At 35.0% G+C, this 16,942-nt stretch overlaps 1 protein-coding gene and 1 pseudogene across 4 annotated transcripts; both read left to right on the forward strand.

Moving 5' to 3' along the window:
* Positions 1–10,206: 10,206 nt before the first annotated feature.
* LOC108831094 (amino acid transporter AVT1C-like) lies at positions 10,207–12,145 on the forward strand. Of its 4 annotated transcripts, none has more exons than XM_018604662.2 (5): positions 10,207–10,623; positions 10,717–10,785; positions 11,050–11,118; positions 11,232–11,323; positions 11,680–12,145. In XM_018604662.2, coding segments are annotated over exons 1-5 (348 nt in total). In that variant the 5' UTR covers positions 10,207–10,621; the 3' UTR covers positions 11,796–12,145. The 4 variants fall into 4 exon arrangements, with proteins under 4 accessions (XP_018460164.1, XP_018460162.1, XP_018460161.1 ...); XM_018604661.2 differs by having other exon boundaries at positions 10,214–10,623; positions 11,196–11,323; positions 11,680–12,113; XM_018604660.2 differs by having other exon boundaries at positions 10,208–10,785.
* Positions 12,146–13,196: 1,051 nt separating this feature from the next.
* LOC108831090 (disease resistance protein RML1A-like) lies at positions 13,197–16,942 on the forward strand (annotated as a pseudogene).

Here is a 16,942-nt window from a genome sequence, read left to right on the forward strand (position 1 = left end):
GAAGCCGGTGGACAGCTGCTTTGCTGTACAGGCGGACTGTTCCCAGGTGGTACAGGGAAGGAGCCAATTTCAGGTTTTGTGTAAGGTGGAAGTTCCCCGGAGACTAGAATGGTGTGGTCAAAAGCATCTCCGGTGGTACAGTGAATGATATGAGGTGCAGTCTTTGGAACTGTGATCCCAGCCATGACCTCAGCAGCATCAGAACCGCCAAGGTGTGTGTCAAGAAGGGGGGCCCAAAAGTCCTGATCATAGCCACGATTAGGGACATTGTCAGCTGGAATAGACGCATCAGTTCCGGTTTCATCATCATCTTCGGAATCCCAGCTGTCCGGAATGTTGGCGGGGTCTTCTTTGAACATGTCTTCAAGTAGCTGGTCCCCTCCGATGACGGTCTCGTCAATGAGGGAGATTCGAGAGGGTTTTGGAATCCGAGAGCTGCTAGCATTGTGAGAGCCTGTACTCCTGGGAAGCTGTACAAGCGGACAACTCTTTGCATGTACACGAGTACAATTTGGTTGTTGTACGTGTGGACTGTTACGGGGCATGTCTAGCTCATCGTCTGAAAACAGGGAGAAGCCGGGTATCTGTGAACCAGCGGTTGAGGCCTGACGCATATCGGGAGAGTAGGGGCTATGCGCCCTCTTGATGGGTTGGTTAGGCGTGGTGAAGGGAAGAGGATTCTGATCAGCAGAGGCAGGAGCCGCGGTCTTTCTGAATGTGACAAACATGTTCATTCCTTTGTTTGTTTGAAAGTGCTGATAGAAAAAAGAAACAGCCCCGTCGTTGGTAAGCATAACTGGTGGCGTGGTTAGACCTGTAGCAAGTTCCTTAGAGTTGGGTGGCCAATAGCTAAGAACAGCAGTGAGGAGAGTGAGAGGCTTCTCATAAAACTCCTTGAAGACATTACTCAGAAGTTCGGTGAGAGTGATGCCGTTACGAAGAGGGACAACTCGGGTCATCTGCTCTTTGTCGATGACGAAGTTCCAGTGGTTGTCTGCGGAGGTTTTCCATTCGCCGGCGATGACCATACAGTGTTCTGCCATCGCGACGACTGAGCTGAGACAAGGAAGTGTTAAAGAAAATTTCAATTAAACTATCAATTAATGAATATTAAACGGGTTTAGAGTGTTAAGAACATACCGTTAATGAACTGGTTGTCAGGGATTTGGGTGTTCTTAGGTCCTGCACGCAGACGGTGAATCGAGGCAAGGAAGTAGAAAAACGGTGAAAAGGTAAACGGTGGTTTTGAGGAGAAGAAAGAGGTGAAAACTCAGGGGGATATCAAGACCGTCAAACAGATAGAAAGGGAAAATGATCTAACGGTGGTGGTGAAAGCAGATTGATGTCTTGTCCAGATCTGGATGCGATAATCTGAGCCCTACGTTTTATTTAGGATCAAGGACTGTAAAAGCATCCCGCCTAAAAATGAGTCCTAGTTAAAAATAGAAAACAAGAGAGGATTGTTGGGGAATGGAAAGTCAACTATAACAACCTCTCTCCTACGGTTTTTAACGAGAAGTTAGACAAAAGTGCTCATGTAGTCATAAGTGATCTTTTGTGCTATTTATAAGTGCAAAAGTGACTCAGTGTGTAAATCTTTCAATTTTATACTAAAAATAACATTTTCAGTGTTTTTATTTTTGACACTAATAACATTTTCTGTGTTTTTCTTTTGATCAAACATTTTCTGCGTAATTGTTGTACGTTTGCATCGACACGCGTATTGACCGTAGTGGAAAACATGTGTCGGTAGTAGCAGAACTTAGGAGATGGGTTTGGTATACAAATAAATAATGGAGGGCATGGTGATATATCGTCATTGTTGCAGGCTGGAGACAATTGTATCACATCCATGATTACTACTTACTCCCTGACTTCACGAGAGGGTTAGAATTTATACCTTTGTACCTTTTGTTTTGGTCTACTTTGATAGAAAGTTTGATCAAAAAAAAAAAAAAAAAAAAAAATGATAGAAAGAACATAGAGTTTGATGTTAAACAGACCAGTGTCGTTTTTAGCAATATTGTAAAAGCCCTCGGACTAAAGCCCAGTGGACCTCATGTGATGGATACGTAAGGCAGAGAGCTGGGGTGGTAGAATGGGACTTTCATCTCTTGTGCGGGTTTTTTTTATTGTTTTTTCAACATGATAAAGTTTTAATTATGCGGGTTTGTAAGAGTGTGTACAGTATATCGAAATTTAAAATGCGTCATAGAACCGTTTTATGTTTGTAAATAATTTAAACAATGTTTTATCCGAAATTCTTATTTGGGCTATTATATCATTTTAAAGATTTATAAATATATAAAATATTGCTAAACATATAAAATGGTCAATAATTTTTTTGCTTAAGTCTTATTCTCGAGTATTTATAAATTAAAATAAAAAACGGGAATTGTTTTCACTTATTAACCGAAAGTTAATTTACAAATTACCATTATTTTTTTCCAAATCATAACAATTGAGTTCTTATATTTTTACTTTATTTTTCTCTTCAAAATAAAAATAAATAGAACAAATATTTTGTCAAGAGTGATTTGCATGAATTTATAACTTTTTATTAAAGAACATATAATTTAAAAGTTTTTTGAAAATAATGTTTAAGTTTTAAGAAGTGTTTTTATATTCGACCTAGATCTGCTGAACTGGTAAACCCGTACCATGTATATAATTTAGTTTGGATTTAATGAAAAAATCGTTAATTAAAAATCCAATAGAATCTGGTAAAACCCAGAAATTTATTATTAACATATGATCTAATACCAATGATCAAATAAAACATAAAATATCTTATAGTATTTTGATTTTTTATTAAATTAATCATATACTTTTTAATACTACATAAACTTGTGGTCTTTAAACTTTGATGATATTTTTATTATGTCATCCAAATAAAAAGATAGTATAAAAACTTATTAATATGACAATATTAGTTTTTTGTTATTAATAACCTATTATAAGTTTGTATTTTCTATTTTTTTATTTTAGATTTAAAATTAATTTTATGATACATAGATTTAAGAAAATAACATTATAATGTCATTATGTTTTTTTTTATTAATTTAGTTTCAGAATATATATGTCTAATATTTGAACATAAGATATTTATATTAAATAAAAGTAGCATATTTTATAAATATGTGTAAGCCCATTATTTATTGATCCATTTAAATATATTTCTGCATGCCCAAAATTAAAAAACTCAAATGCTATTAATGAATTTTATCATCTTTTGTAAAATTAAGGGTATTTTGGAAATTTTAAAACATTCATTAAGGGTATAATTTGGGAATGATCCCCTTTTAATGGCATTGATGGGACAAATGGATCAAAAAAAATCTAAAACCACCTAAATTAATCTGTCATGGGACATATGAGTGTCAATTACGATTTTGCCCTTAATGATAGCTGAATATGAACCATTAGATCAGAATCCTTCACGCTATAATCTGAGCCGTCAGATGTGAAAGATGAAATATTAACAAAAATGCTATTAATGAATCTTTTCCCTTAGCCGTTGGATCTTATGATCTTGTTCTGATCTTGGCCATCAGATTTCACTCATTTTCTCTCTTTATTTTTTATTTTTTTAATCTCAACTACTCACAGCCACACAATCTTTTATTTATTTCATTCTCTCATTCGACTGAGTACAACTAATATAACTCGTACAACTAAATATGTAAAAAAATTATATAATTGATACATAAATGTTATAATTTACACATAAAATAAACAAACAAATAATTTAATTGGTATGTAATGACAAAATTTCATCTATTTTGTCAAGGTTTTTAATGTTTTGTTAAATTATTACATTACACCCTTAATTTTACATTATATTTTTATATTTTAAAGTTTATTAACTATATTAGCCATATTATTATGATAAACAAACATTGAACATGTTTTACAAAGATATGATGTGAAAATATTGGTAAAATCCTCCATTACTAGACATATAAAAATTGGTATAATCTTTTAGTATATATTAGACGAGTATTACTGGTACAATTGGTATAATTTTGACATTTCAGAAATTGACAAAACAAATTTGATATTACATATGAGAAAATAATCAAATATCTCAATTGGTATGTACTTAAAAAGTTTATCTTGATGTATTTGAAGTTTTGGAAAAAAAAATCATAAATTATTACACAACTTCATAAGTTTACATGATCTACCTTATACTTTTAAGGTTTGTTAACTTGTTTGTTCATATAATTTTTGGAAAACATAAATGAAATCCATTTTTACGAAATTGATGATTTCACTGTAACGGGGAAAGGTCATATAAACATAAATAAGTGGTACCACTCAGATAATTTTATTTATAATGTGGTATAATTAATATTTTCGATTTCACTACCAAAGTACAACTATGAACAAACTGGTACAACTCAAAAACTAGTACAACTATGTATAGCCGGATGGGACCTACTTCATCATTTTCTCACATCTCCTTTAATTCCGAGCTACATGATCCCTCATTCTCTCATTCGGATGGGACTCACTTCCTCTTTTTCTCAACCATAGAATCATTTTCTCTTGTTTGATCATCGCCACACAATTTCTCTTATTTGGATGTGTATAACTAGTATAACTCGTACAACTAAATATGTTAACAAAATAACTAATATAGCAAATATAATTAGTATATAAATTATATAATTCATGTATAATATGCAACTAATGTAACTGAATTGACTAATAAATCATGTTTTTTTTCATATGAAATCCTGCTTGGATGAATTTGATGAGGACCACCGTGGACACCACCGTCGAGCATCCTCTTCTTCGCCACGACTTTCAGTCATCTTTGCCTCAAATCTCTTCTTATTCACTCCGTCTTTCTTCTTCTTCGTTGTGGCATCTTTCTTCCTCACAGTAAAATATTTTTTTTGTTCATCACTGGTGAGTCACTCTTACTCATCACCGACGCTCTCTTCTCTACTTCTTCAGGTGACTCTTGTTTTTGAGAACCATGGTTGAATACTTTTCTGGCTCAGCATCTACTTGTTTTGGCCCCGAGAGCAAAAATATAAAGATGATTCTTTTACGAAAATAGTACAACTAGCATAACTAGTACAATTTATAAACAAATAATTAACCAAATTATATATTATTGAAAATATATCATTAATGTATTTGATACATGCATGGAGGGGAAGATTACACCAACATGTCTTATTAATTCTACATCATCCTATTTTCTATCATCTTCATACGATGAAAACAAAAAAATAAATATCACCATATTATTGCAAAGTTGTACTAGTTATATATCAATTATAATGGTTATACTCAATCTATTTATACTAGTTACACTTGTTGTAGTTGTACTAGTTTTACTAGTTGTACTAATCGTAGCTGTACTAGTTTGAGTTGTTCTAGTTGTATAAGTAATACTCTGCGTTCTTCTTTAATCTTGAATCCTGTATATAAAAGATGAAATTTGATTCTAGATGATATATAATTAATTAAATATGATAATGGGTCGATTTAAGATATAAAATAGAAATTTGATGGATGGTTGAAGAAAATTTTTGATTATATTTTAAGGTGAAAGAATGTAAATGGAGAAGAAAAGAGGAAGAAGAAGAAGAAGAAGATTAGGGTAAAAGTTGGGTCGGATTTTGGTTCTGGATCCGGATCAGATCTGGGTAGGATAGTAATGGCATAAGTTAGTAAATATGTTTAAATTCTTTGGTCTTATGGTCTTTTCTCTCTATTTTGATTTATTTTTAATACATTTTTTAATTGAAAATAGAGGAGGTCCATTCCAGATTTTTTTGACCCCTCTTGTCTTCATTCCATCCGGTAGAATGTGACTAGAAGAGAGCAAAAAAAAAGTGATTGAAATAAGGGGAATTTGGAAATAAGGAACAAACTAACTATAGTCTTATCCCCTTAGAATCAAAACCAAAATCTTTGTCCTTATAGAATAAACATTAATGAAAATCCAGTTTAGTCCTTACTAATTAACTTTAAAATATAATTAAAATTTAATTATAAAGAAAAATAATAAAAATGTGAGTAAGAAGTAGAAAAAAAAGAAGACTCTCGCCTCCGACTCTTCCCATCTTTCTCCATCGAAGATGCGATTTACGGTTGAGTCATCGACACCTTCTTTCGCCGGCCGTCATAGTTCATCGGAGAGCTTTAACTCGTCGTCACATCTCTCCTTCGTCCCCATTCTTTCGTCTCTCCTCTTTAAACAACACTGATTATAATCACTTTGTAATCTCCGCCGGCCACAGTCGGAGTTGTTCAAGCTCGGGACAAGCTACTTGTCTCTTAGAAAGGACGATTAGCTTCACGTTCTTCTTCCTTTACTATTATTTCATCTCGGTTCCCAAAACTTGAAGGCTAGGGTTTCGAAATCCCCTTTCTGTTTTTTTTTTGGTTCGTTTTTGCTTATGTGCATGTAGTGGGAACAAATATAATTGTTTATAAACACAAAGATCAATCACGTTTATGGTTTTGAACAGAAATTTTCTGTTGAGTTGATTGCGAACATGTGCTATTTTGAATTATATTTTGTTTTGGAATCGAGTTTGTATGTAGTTTTGAATTGTCTAATAGACTAGTAAGCGTGAGATGATTATATCAAATGTACTTGGATGTTTTATTGTTTACCAGATGTGAGATATAGTTATATTTTGGTTAAAGTCTCTGTTTTGGGAAGCAGAAAGTACGTGCAATATGCGTCAGCGTGATGTTATCTTTGAAACGTCATCAGAGTAAGCGAGAGAAGCTATGATGCAGCCTCAGAGATTTCCCGAGCTCATGCTCCTGGTTGATAATATCTATCATCAGCTCCATCTGTTGGGGTCTTATTCTATAGAGCATGTTTCATCTCATCCTCTGTTTGGTTTTCACCATTGTCATCTTGGATAGCTCGGAATGCTCGCGATGAGCTTGTGTTGGTACCTACTGGTATTTGTTAGTGACAAAAACAGGTTGTGATGACCTCTTTTTTCTTCATCAACAAGAAATTTCCATCACTCCTTTTGGACGATTTCTAATAACCAGAATAGGCATAGATGTACATCTTTTTAGATTAGATTGAGAATAGAAGTTTGGAAGAACTATGAAAAACTATGATCAAAGAGAAAACCCCACGATTTTTGTCGAAATCGTTGGTGGCAACGAAGAACTAAAATTTAGGGAGCTTTATTTTAAAAAAGGAAATAAAAAGAATGAAAAGATTTTGAGAATATTTCGTGACAGTTAGTTTCAAGATTTTCGGATTTTGTTTTCAAATCCAGTAGAACTTACATTCTACAATCGGTAGAATAGAGATGAGACGGTAGATAGGAAATACTAATATTGTAGATAAAAGAGAAGTCAGTATAATGTATATTCGGGAAAAGAAGATGGAGGAACATTTATTAGTTCTTATGATCTAGCGGAAATGTAGAACGTCGACGAGATGTAGATTGTATATACTGCAATGATAGATCCTAAGTTATTTGGTAGATTATATATACTGTAATGATAGATCCTAAGTAATTTGGTAGAATTCACCGTCTACATTGTATAGATCATTGTGTTTTAAGTAGATTGCATATTCTGAAACGCCATAGATGGTAGATCTAATAAATTACCACATTTACCTAATTTTTTAACTTACCATTCCAAATATTTTTTGAATGAAATAATATTTTTTATATATGCACATGCTTGAGTACTTCATGTTTGATATTTTTCTTAATTTTTTTTACAATGTAAATTAATTAATATGAACTTTTATAACATTGAAGGGTAGTGTAGGTCCAAAAGTGACAATTTTTGGTTTTGTACCAAGGGGACAAAGTCTTAGATTTTTAGTTCATTTTTTCCAAATTTCCCTTGAAATAAACTAGGAAGGAGAATAAGCTGGATGAAATTTCTTCAGGCCAAGTTTGAACTTCTTTAAGTTTGACTCTGATTTGGCAGATCTGGAAGTGAAGATGTTTTGTTGATGATTCCAGCTTAATCTACGATAGTTTGGTGTTATTTATCATAAACTCTAGTATCATATTAAAACATGATTATACCAAACACAATCTTCATTTTTCCCTTAATGCATTTCTACAACACTACGGGTTCAATGCAATCAGGAACGGTCCAATTAAAATGATGAATAAGTATGGCTCCAGGAGAAATGTTGTTGTTTCATGTTTAGACTTTAGATCAACCTAATACAATGCCAAATCAGCTCTAGCGATACGACGCTGTTATGAAATTGTATACGTCTATTAACGAGAAGAATCAAGATCGACTGAGTTAACTCTTTAGAGATAGTTTCACCTTCTGAATGTTGATGTTTGAATTAGCTATAGCAATTTAAGTCCTTTACTTTTATAAACTTGTGTATGTTACTGAAATATACAATGGGAAGAGTGACTCTACAACTCCGAACTCAGGTCCCCGCGTTTCTCGAGAAACATATCCCAAGAGGATGCTGAGAGTAGCAGCAGCAACGAAGTAGACAACCTAAGTCAATAGTAATGACATAACCTCCACTAGCCAATTTTGGTTTAATAGACAGACAGCCTGTTGACAGATCCTATACATTGCTTGATTATCTATAATGACTATTTTTAACTAGTAAACCCATGACTTATGAGATTTTTTCTTTCCTTTTTGAATAAAAACTTATGATCTTTGAATTTTGTTTAATAGGGGTGGGCAAAAAAACCGAACCGAACCGATCGAACCGAACAACCGAACTGAAACCAATTCGAACCGAACCAAAGTCTATTATATATCAAATAGTTAGGTTTAAGATTTTTCCAACCCGAACCAACCGGACCGAAACCAAACCGAACCAAAACCGATTAACTCGAACCAAATTAAACCAAACTCATAACCAATGTGCTTTTGTTATTATTGAATTAAACATACTAGTAATATACAATATACTAAAATCTTAAGACTAAAATCATTGTTAACTTTAATAACTATTTTTATACTTTCTATTTAGTTTGGTTAATTTTTGTTTGAATGGGTTCGTATAAACCTTTTATAGTTTGTTAAGGTTTTTATTTCAGTTTTATATTAGATTTAAGTTACATAGTTTATTTTTAGTAAAATGTTTATTTTTAGTTTTTTTATTTACTATAGTTAATTTTGATTTGATTGAGCTCTTATAAATGTTTTGTTTTTTTAAAGTATTTTGTTTCGGTTTTATATTGGATTTAGTTAACATAATTTAGTTTTTCATAGTCGTTAACATGATGATTTTATGAACATGCATTTGTGTTTTAAAACCGAACAGAAGTTAAACCGAACCGAATTCAAACTAAACTAATTATTGTTTACTTTGGTTGGATAAATCATTGAATCGAATTAACCAAACCGAACCGATAAACCGAAGTGCCCTCCTACTAATTACCGTCAACAAAACAAGTATAACTATATGCAACTGTAAGAAAATTTAAAGTCAAGGTTACTTATGTTTTCCAATGACTCAAAAGAAAGCTGAACTTGGAACATAATTGAGCAGATACACAGGAAGGCCTCATTGTCTATTCAGTGGTCCTCGTTCTTGACAACCATAATGAAAACGTCCCAAAAGGGGTCCTCCATGTAGACTTTTGTGGAAAACTTGTTTTGTAGTTTCCTTTTAAATTTCTCTTCTTTTTTGTATGAGTGGTCGACGACTTGGGTCTTTCATTTCCTGTACAGTTAATTTCTTCAAAATTTCTCATCTATTTATATAAAATAGAGTTTACTCTTTCCTGGTGATGCCACCTAAGATTCCAGGCTGGAAACTCATGTTTCGTACGGCCGACACGTGTCCCACTTTCTTTCTTTTTAAAAAATAATATTTCAATCCCACGTGGGGCCAAATCGCAAACAATGGCGAAACCGATACACCGGCGAAACGGTGGTTACTAGATTACATCAAGAGGAAACCAGCGTCGGAGAGGAAATACACCCAAGAGAACCGCCATCTCCATGAGTAGATTCGCCGTGAGCTCCTCCCAACAACCGGTACAAACCCTAGAGATCCCGATGTCTAACTTTCAGTCTCCGGCCGCTCCATCGTCCTCTAGCAGAGCATATAGCTTCCACCATCGAGCCACCAGAACCTCCAAGGCTTTCTTAGGGGTCCATCGCTCCAAGAACCCGTCCGACGCGGAAGAGAGAAAGAGAAGCACCACCGACTATTCCGGCCAACACCATCTCTGTCGATAAACTCAGAATCCGAGAAAGGGGGGGGGGCGGTGGGATAGCACTACACGGTCCGGCAAAGGTACATCGACCGGCGTGTCTCCACCCAAACGCAAAGACAATTAGGGATTTGAGAGAGAAAAAAAGGGCGTGTAGTGTTCAGCCGCTTAATTCACGTGTCCCACTTTCAAAACGCAGCACTTCACTAATCGAATTGTACAAATTTAACGGGCTCTAATTTATGTTACTTGGGCTGAAACAATAAAAAAGTAGCCCGTTTACGCTTTCGCCTTCATCAACAAAGGCGACTCTGGTTTTTTAGGGTTCCTCGATTTTAGAGCTCCGATTCATCCAACCGGCAATGGAGGTCTTGAAGGTTGTGTGAGACGATTCTACGTGATGAATATCTGTGTCAATCTCTATTCATGTCGTTTCGTCTTCGATATATCTTCTCATGTACGTTACGGGATGCATTGAATCAACGCCATTAACAACCTTAACTCTTTCAACCCATGATCAATCATTCAATGCTTCTTATCTCTCTTCTAGGCGGTGGATCTCCACCTATAAAAAGGACAGTCTTAATCACATGAACATTATTGTACTTCCACGGTCGAGGTGAGACTCCTCAGGTTTTCATATATAAAAGCATTGTCTTCTTCGTATGAGTTTTAGTGATTTCTTATGTTTCATATTTGATATGACCACTATTCTAATTTGGTTCTGTTTTATGTTGCGTCTGTATGTGTGAGTAAAAGAAACGTCTTTTAGTTTATGTAAAAGAAACGTCTTTTGTCGTAGTGCAGATTTCATGAGCTTCTCCTAATCTGGGTTTTAGTGCTTCTACTGTCACTAAAATTGAAGGCTTTTCTTTTGTTGCAGGTGTACCTTTCTCAAGCACAGAAGAGACATTAACCATTGCATTTCCTCAGTATGGCCGAGTACTTGGAGGTCAGACTCTTAAATCTCAAACAATTTTAGTTCACGCATCTGCATTTACACATCTCTTTTTTATTCTTCAACTTTAGCTCTCATGGCTTGCTCTCTCATGTTCCTTTGAGTAGAGGTTCATTGTGGAAGAAAGAGAAACCAGCCATGGTATCTCATGAGATTCCAATGCCTCGCAATAGCTCATACGGGCGAACTGTTCTAAATGGTGAGATTTTACTTACCATATTTATTGTGTTTAGCTTAGAAAGTCTAAAAGATGCTTGGCTTTATAATAGTAGTAATATGTGAGAGCAAATCGTTATGAGAGGTTGTCAACCTTTTCTCTGTTGTTTGATCGTCAGTACAAGAATCTAGGATGTGTATTCGGATATGCTTTTAGCTTGGATTCTTTCATATTCTTATATATGTGTATTTGTCTTCAAGACTGTAACCTTTATCTTAATAAATAAGAGAGGTAGAAAATAGCATTGAGCACACGAACAAAATTGTTTAGACCAAACACGTCTAGGTTAAAGAACATGATTGTTTATCATTGTCTAAAACACGTTGGGGCATGTGCAGGATATGCAATGTTATATGTGGAGTTGGAATACTTTCATTTGTTTGAAGCTGCTAAAGGGGGGTCGCTGGGCCACCACTGTTTATATATGGTTTGCTTTCTTTCTACACTGGAATAATCCTTCGTTCTGCCTCGACAATGAGTCTGACCTCATGACCTATCCCGACATTGGCCAAGCTGTGTTTGATACCACCAGACGTATCTTTGTTTCGGTAAAGGGCCAATAACTTTCAAAAGATTATGAATCTATCTCCAGAGTGAAGGTCATAAAAGTTAAGAACCATATAAGAGAATATTATTTGTTTTTTGGCTTTCTAACAAATAGAACAACTGAAAAGCTAAGGACGTCAAGTAGATCAGTTTGTCAATCTCTCACAAGTTATTCCCTAATTGCTCTGAGAAGTCAATAATAGAAAAAACATATGAATTTACACTGTTTCATCAAATATAGCGGTGGACTATTACAACTATGTTTTTAGTGGAGAACACTACTCTCCTTTGTAGTGAAATTATATTATAGTTACAAATTAAAGGGATGCTATTCTTAAATGAGTAGCCCAGTTTATTTTAACATAAATGTAAGATGATATTGGAGCCTCTCTTTCTGATATCTAAAATATATGCTCATTCGAGATTTACTTGCTAAGTTCTGTCTGTACAAATGACTTAGTATAATGTTTTAGCTTTAGGTGGTTTATAAAAAAATGTTTTGCAAGAAGGTACAAATTTACATGTTGATAATATGGTTCTTAATTGTTACCGGTTGTGTTCAAGTTACCAAATGGTTTAGCAAAACTAATAATAAAAAGACAAGAAGGTTAGAAGTTAAAAGGCAGAGACAAAATCTTATTTATTAAAGAAGATTATTCAAGATTGAGAATAAAATAAAGTAAAGATAAAACATTCAAAACAAGAAAGAAACGAGTAAATATATTTAATATGGCTTAAATTTGTTTTTTATATTTTTTTCTTTAGTAAAATCTTCAGTTACATATCATGCATTTAGCATGTGGAATCCAAAGACAAATATATTGATCTTTAAGCACAAAACATAATTTGTTATACTTTGTCAAAAACTATTTTGCTCAACAACCGATTTTGAGAAAATAACAGTATTTTCATAATATGATTAGGGTCATTATTAAAAATTGATTATATATATAGAAAAATATATTGATGGTGCAAAATTGATTATATAAATAAAAAATAGTTGTAAGACGAGGCAGAACATTTAATAGTTATATATAGATAACCAAAACAACTAAAATAAATAATATTCAGACCATAACAAAGACTCAATTATTTAAAAAAAAATTATTTTTATTCATTTTGTTTATCATGTCATAGTATTTGTAGTAACAAAATAGGTCACAAATTTTAAGAACTGAAAAGTAAATTGATATGAATTACTTATATCTTTATATCAGATGTCAATACAATACAACGAAATATACTTACAAAATATAATTAAAACAAGTATTCCGGGCGTAGCCCGGGCCAACCCTAGTTTAAGTATATAGAAGCAACTTGTTTCTTTTCTTGCTCCATACATTTCTCATACACACTCTCTTTTACTCTTTTCTCTCTCTCATGACTTCTTCATCTTCTTCTTCCCCTAGCATAAAGAGATACCATGTATTTCCGAGTTTCCACGGTCCAGATGTTCGTAGAGGTTTTCTCAGCCATTTACGCCATCAGTTCGCAAGCAAAGGGATCACGACATTCAAAGATCAGAAGATTGAGAGAGGCCACACGATCGGACCTGAACTTGTACAAGCCATTAGAGAATCAAGAATCTCGGTCGTTCTGCTCTCGAAGAATTATGCTTCTTCAAGCTGGTGTTTAGATGAATTGGTCGAAATCTTGAACTGCAAAGAAGCTTCCGAGCAAACTGTGATGACGATTTTTTACGAAGTTGATCCATCGGATGTAAGGAAACAGACGAGAAATTTCGGAAAAGCATTCGAGAAAACTTGTGAAGGGAAAACTTAGGAAGATAAGAAGAGATGGAAGGAAGCTTTGGCATATGTAGCAACCATTGCTGGAGAGCACTCTCTTAACTGGTTTGTTGTTTATTTGAGCTTAATGAATTATAATTTAATATATTGAGATAATATAGTTTATATAAACTTGAAGTCTCTTTTCATTTGATAGGACTGATGAAGCGGCCATGGTGGAAAAGTTTGCCACAGATATTTCGAGCAAACTGAATGTTACACTGTCAAGGGACTTTGACGGGATTGTAGGACTGCAAGCTCACTTGAGAAAACTGAGCAATTTGTTATGCTTTGAGTGTGATGAAGCAAAGATGATTGGGATTTGGGGTCCTGCAGGAATCGGTAAGTCCACCATTGCTAGAGCTTTATTCAATCACCTTTCTAGCGATTTTCAACTTAGATGCTTTATGGGGAACCTCAAGGGTAGTTACAATAAGAGCATAATGGGTGTTGATGACTATGATTCCAAGTTGGGTTTGCAAAGCCAACTTCTGTCTAAGCTTTTAAACCAAAGGGATATAAGGGTAAATCATCTAGGTGCTGTAAAAGAATGGCTACATGGTCAGAGAGTGCTTATCATTCTTGATGATGTAGATGATCTAGAGAAACTAGAGGCTTTGGCTAGAGAACTTTCTTGGTTTGGTTTAGGAAGTCGGATCATTGTTACCACAGAAGATAAAAAGATTTTGAAGGCACATGGAATACAAGATATATACCATGTGGGTTTTCCGTCTGATAAAGAAGCTCTTGAGATCTTATGTCTATCAGCTTTCAAACAGAGATATGTACAAGATGATTTTGAAAAGGTTGCAAATAAAGTAGCATATCTCTGTGGAAATCTTCCATTAGGTCTTTGTGTTGTGGGTTCATCATTACGTGGGGAGAGCAAGGAAGAGTGGGAGCTTCAGTTATCTAGGATCGAAGCTAGTCTAGACAGAAAAATCGAAGACATATTAAAAGTGGGATATGACAGATTGTCGAAGAAAAACCAGTCTATATTCCTTTACATTGCATGCATGTTCAATGATACTTTCGTAGATGATTATGTAACAAGCATGCTCGCTGATAGTAATTTGGATGTGGAAAATGGAATGAAGACCTTAGCCGTCAATTCTCTTGTGAAATTCAGTAACCCTTATTGCAAAAAAAGTCTAGATATGCACTCTTTACTAAAACAATTGGGAAGACAAGTAGTGCATGAACAGGCAGATGAGCCTGGGAAACGTCAGTATTTAGTAGAGCCTAAAGAGATTCGTGATGTTCTAACAAAGGAAACAGTAAGTTCTTATATACATATATAGAGAGAGAGAGAGATTATTTTTATTGCTTTTGTGATAACAATTTCATAAGTCCTCTTTTGGGATGTTTGCTAGGGAACTGGATCAATTATAGGTATATCATTTGATATGGAAATGATGCGTGAGTTCTCAATAAGTGGGCGAGCTTTCGAAGGAATGCAAAATCTTAGATTTTTAAAGATCTTTACCCATTCATTTAGAAAAGATAGAAAACTTGTTAAACTGAAGATAGCAGGGGACATGGAATATCTACCTCATCTAAGGTTACTACATTGGGATTCATACCCTAGAAAACGTCTTCCTCCAACATTTCAGCCCCAATGTCTCGTCGAGCTATGTATGGATTACAGCAATCTTAAGAAGCTCTGGGGAGGAATCCAGGTTGGTATCTGCTATTTTCATTGAAATCTTGAAAAAGTTCCATATGAATTTTTTTTCTTCTTCTCATTTGTTGTGTGTTTGGCACACTGTAGCCTCTTGCAAATCTCAAGACGTTAAATCTGGGCTATTCCATGAAACTGAAAGAAATCCCAAATCTTTCGGAGGCTACTAATCTCGAGACGTTGACACTTGTGGGATGCACAAGTCTGGTGGAGCTTCCCTCCTCTATTAGGAACCTACACAAACTGGAAAAGTTGAACATGGAAGGCTGCAAAAAGCTACGGATTATTCCCACCAACATCAATTTAGCATCTCTTGAGGAAGTCAACATGGATGGTTGCTCACGATTGAGAACTTTTCCAGATTTTTCTAGCAACATCGAACGTCTTCAAGTAAAGAACACAGAGATAGAAGATGTTCCTGCATCCGTAGCTGAAAGATGGCGTCGTCTTGACACACTTTTTATAGGCAGCAGAAGACTCAAGAGATTAACACACGTCCCAGAATGTGTAAGGGATTTGGATCTAAGCAACAGTGATATAAAGAAGATTCCAGACTGCCTCATAGGTCTCTCTGGACTACATTATCTTAAGATCAAAAACTGCAGAAAGCTGGTGTCACTGCAGGGTCTTCCGCCTTCGCTATGGGATCTCGATGCAGCTGATTGTGGATCTCTCAAAAACGTCTGTTTCTCTTTAAACAAACAAAAATCTGCGGATATTACTCTGGACGACTGCCAGTGCGTTAAATCAGAAAAAGATGCGATAAGAGTATCTTCCACTTTCTATGACCCAAAGAGAGAAATCACGTCATTCAACTGTTTTTCACTAGAGGAAGAAGCAAGAAGAGTAATCATTACAAGTATTTATGTTTACCAAGTAAAGAAGTCCCCTCTGAGTTCACTCACAGAGCCACGGGAAACTCTGTAACCATCACAAAGGGGACTGTCTCTGCTTCCACAAGTTTCAGGGGTTGCATCCTGCTTTCGCCAAACCTACGACACCCTCAATACTGTCTCTACGAGATTGTTTGTCGTCTAAGAAGCAAAGGTGTTCTCATCAGTGAACTTAACTTACCTCCATATTCACGGCCTTGGTTTTGGACAGGGAGGTATCCTCCTCCACTCCTAACAGAACACCTGTTCGTATTTCCTGGGGTCATGTTTAAAGAACGCAGATGGGTTGAAGTAGACTCGGATATTCAATTTGAATTCAGCTGCAACGAAGAACATTCTGAAGTTATTGAGTGCGGCGTACAGATCCTGGCAGAGGAAGGTGAAAATAGCTGCAGAGAACTGGAAAAACAGAGTGATGGAGCCGTTAAGGTCTCTAAAGATGAAAACATCGTCAAAACCGAAGCTACAGGTTGGTGGAGTGGGCTTACGAAGCTAGTTGGTCTGAAGAAGAAGAAGAAGAAAAATAAAACATGGTGAAACTTTTGTATAGTGTTAGATCCATAAGCTTTTTGTAGGTTTAGCTGATATTCATTTTGATCCATATGTTTGTCTTTGTACTATGTTGTGTATTCAGAGACTTGTAGTATGTCTCAAAGCTAAGGTATTGTTTCCTATTATTACATATTCACACATA

The sequence above is a fragment of the Raphanus sativus genome, chromosome 4 (genome assembly GCF_000801105.2).
Source record: "Raphanus sativus cultivar WK10039 chromosome 4, ASM80110v3, whole genome shotgun sequence".
In the NCBI taxonomy this organism is placed as follows: Eukaryota; Viridiplantae; Streptophyta; class Magnoliopsida; order Brassicales; family Brassicaceae; genus Raphanus; species Raphanus sativus.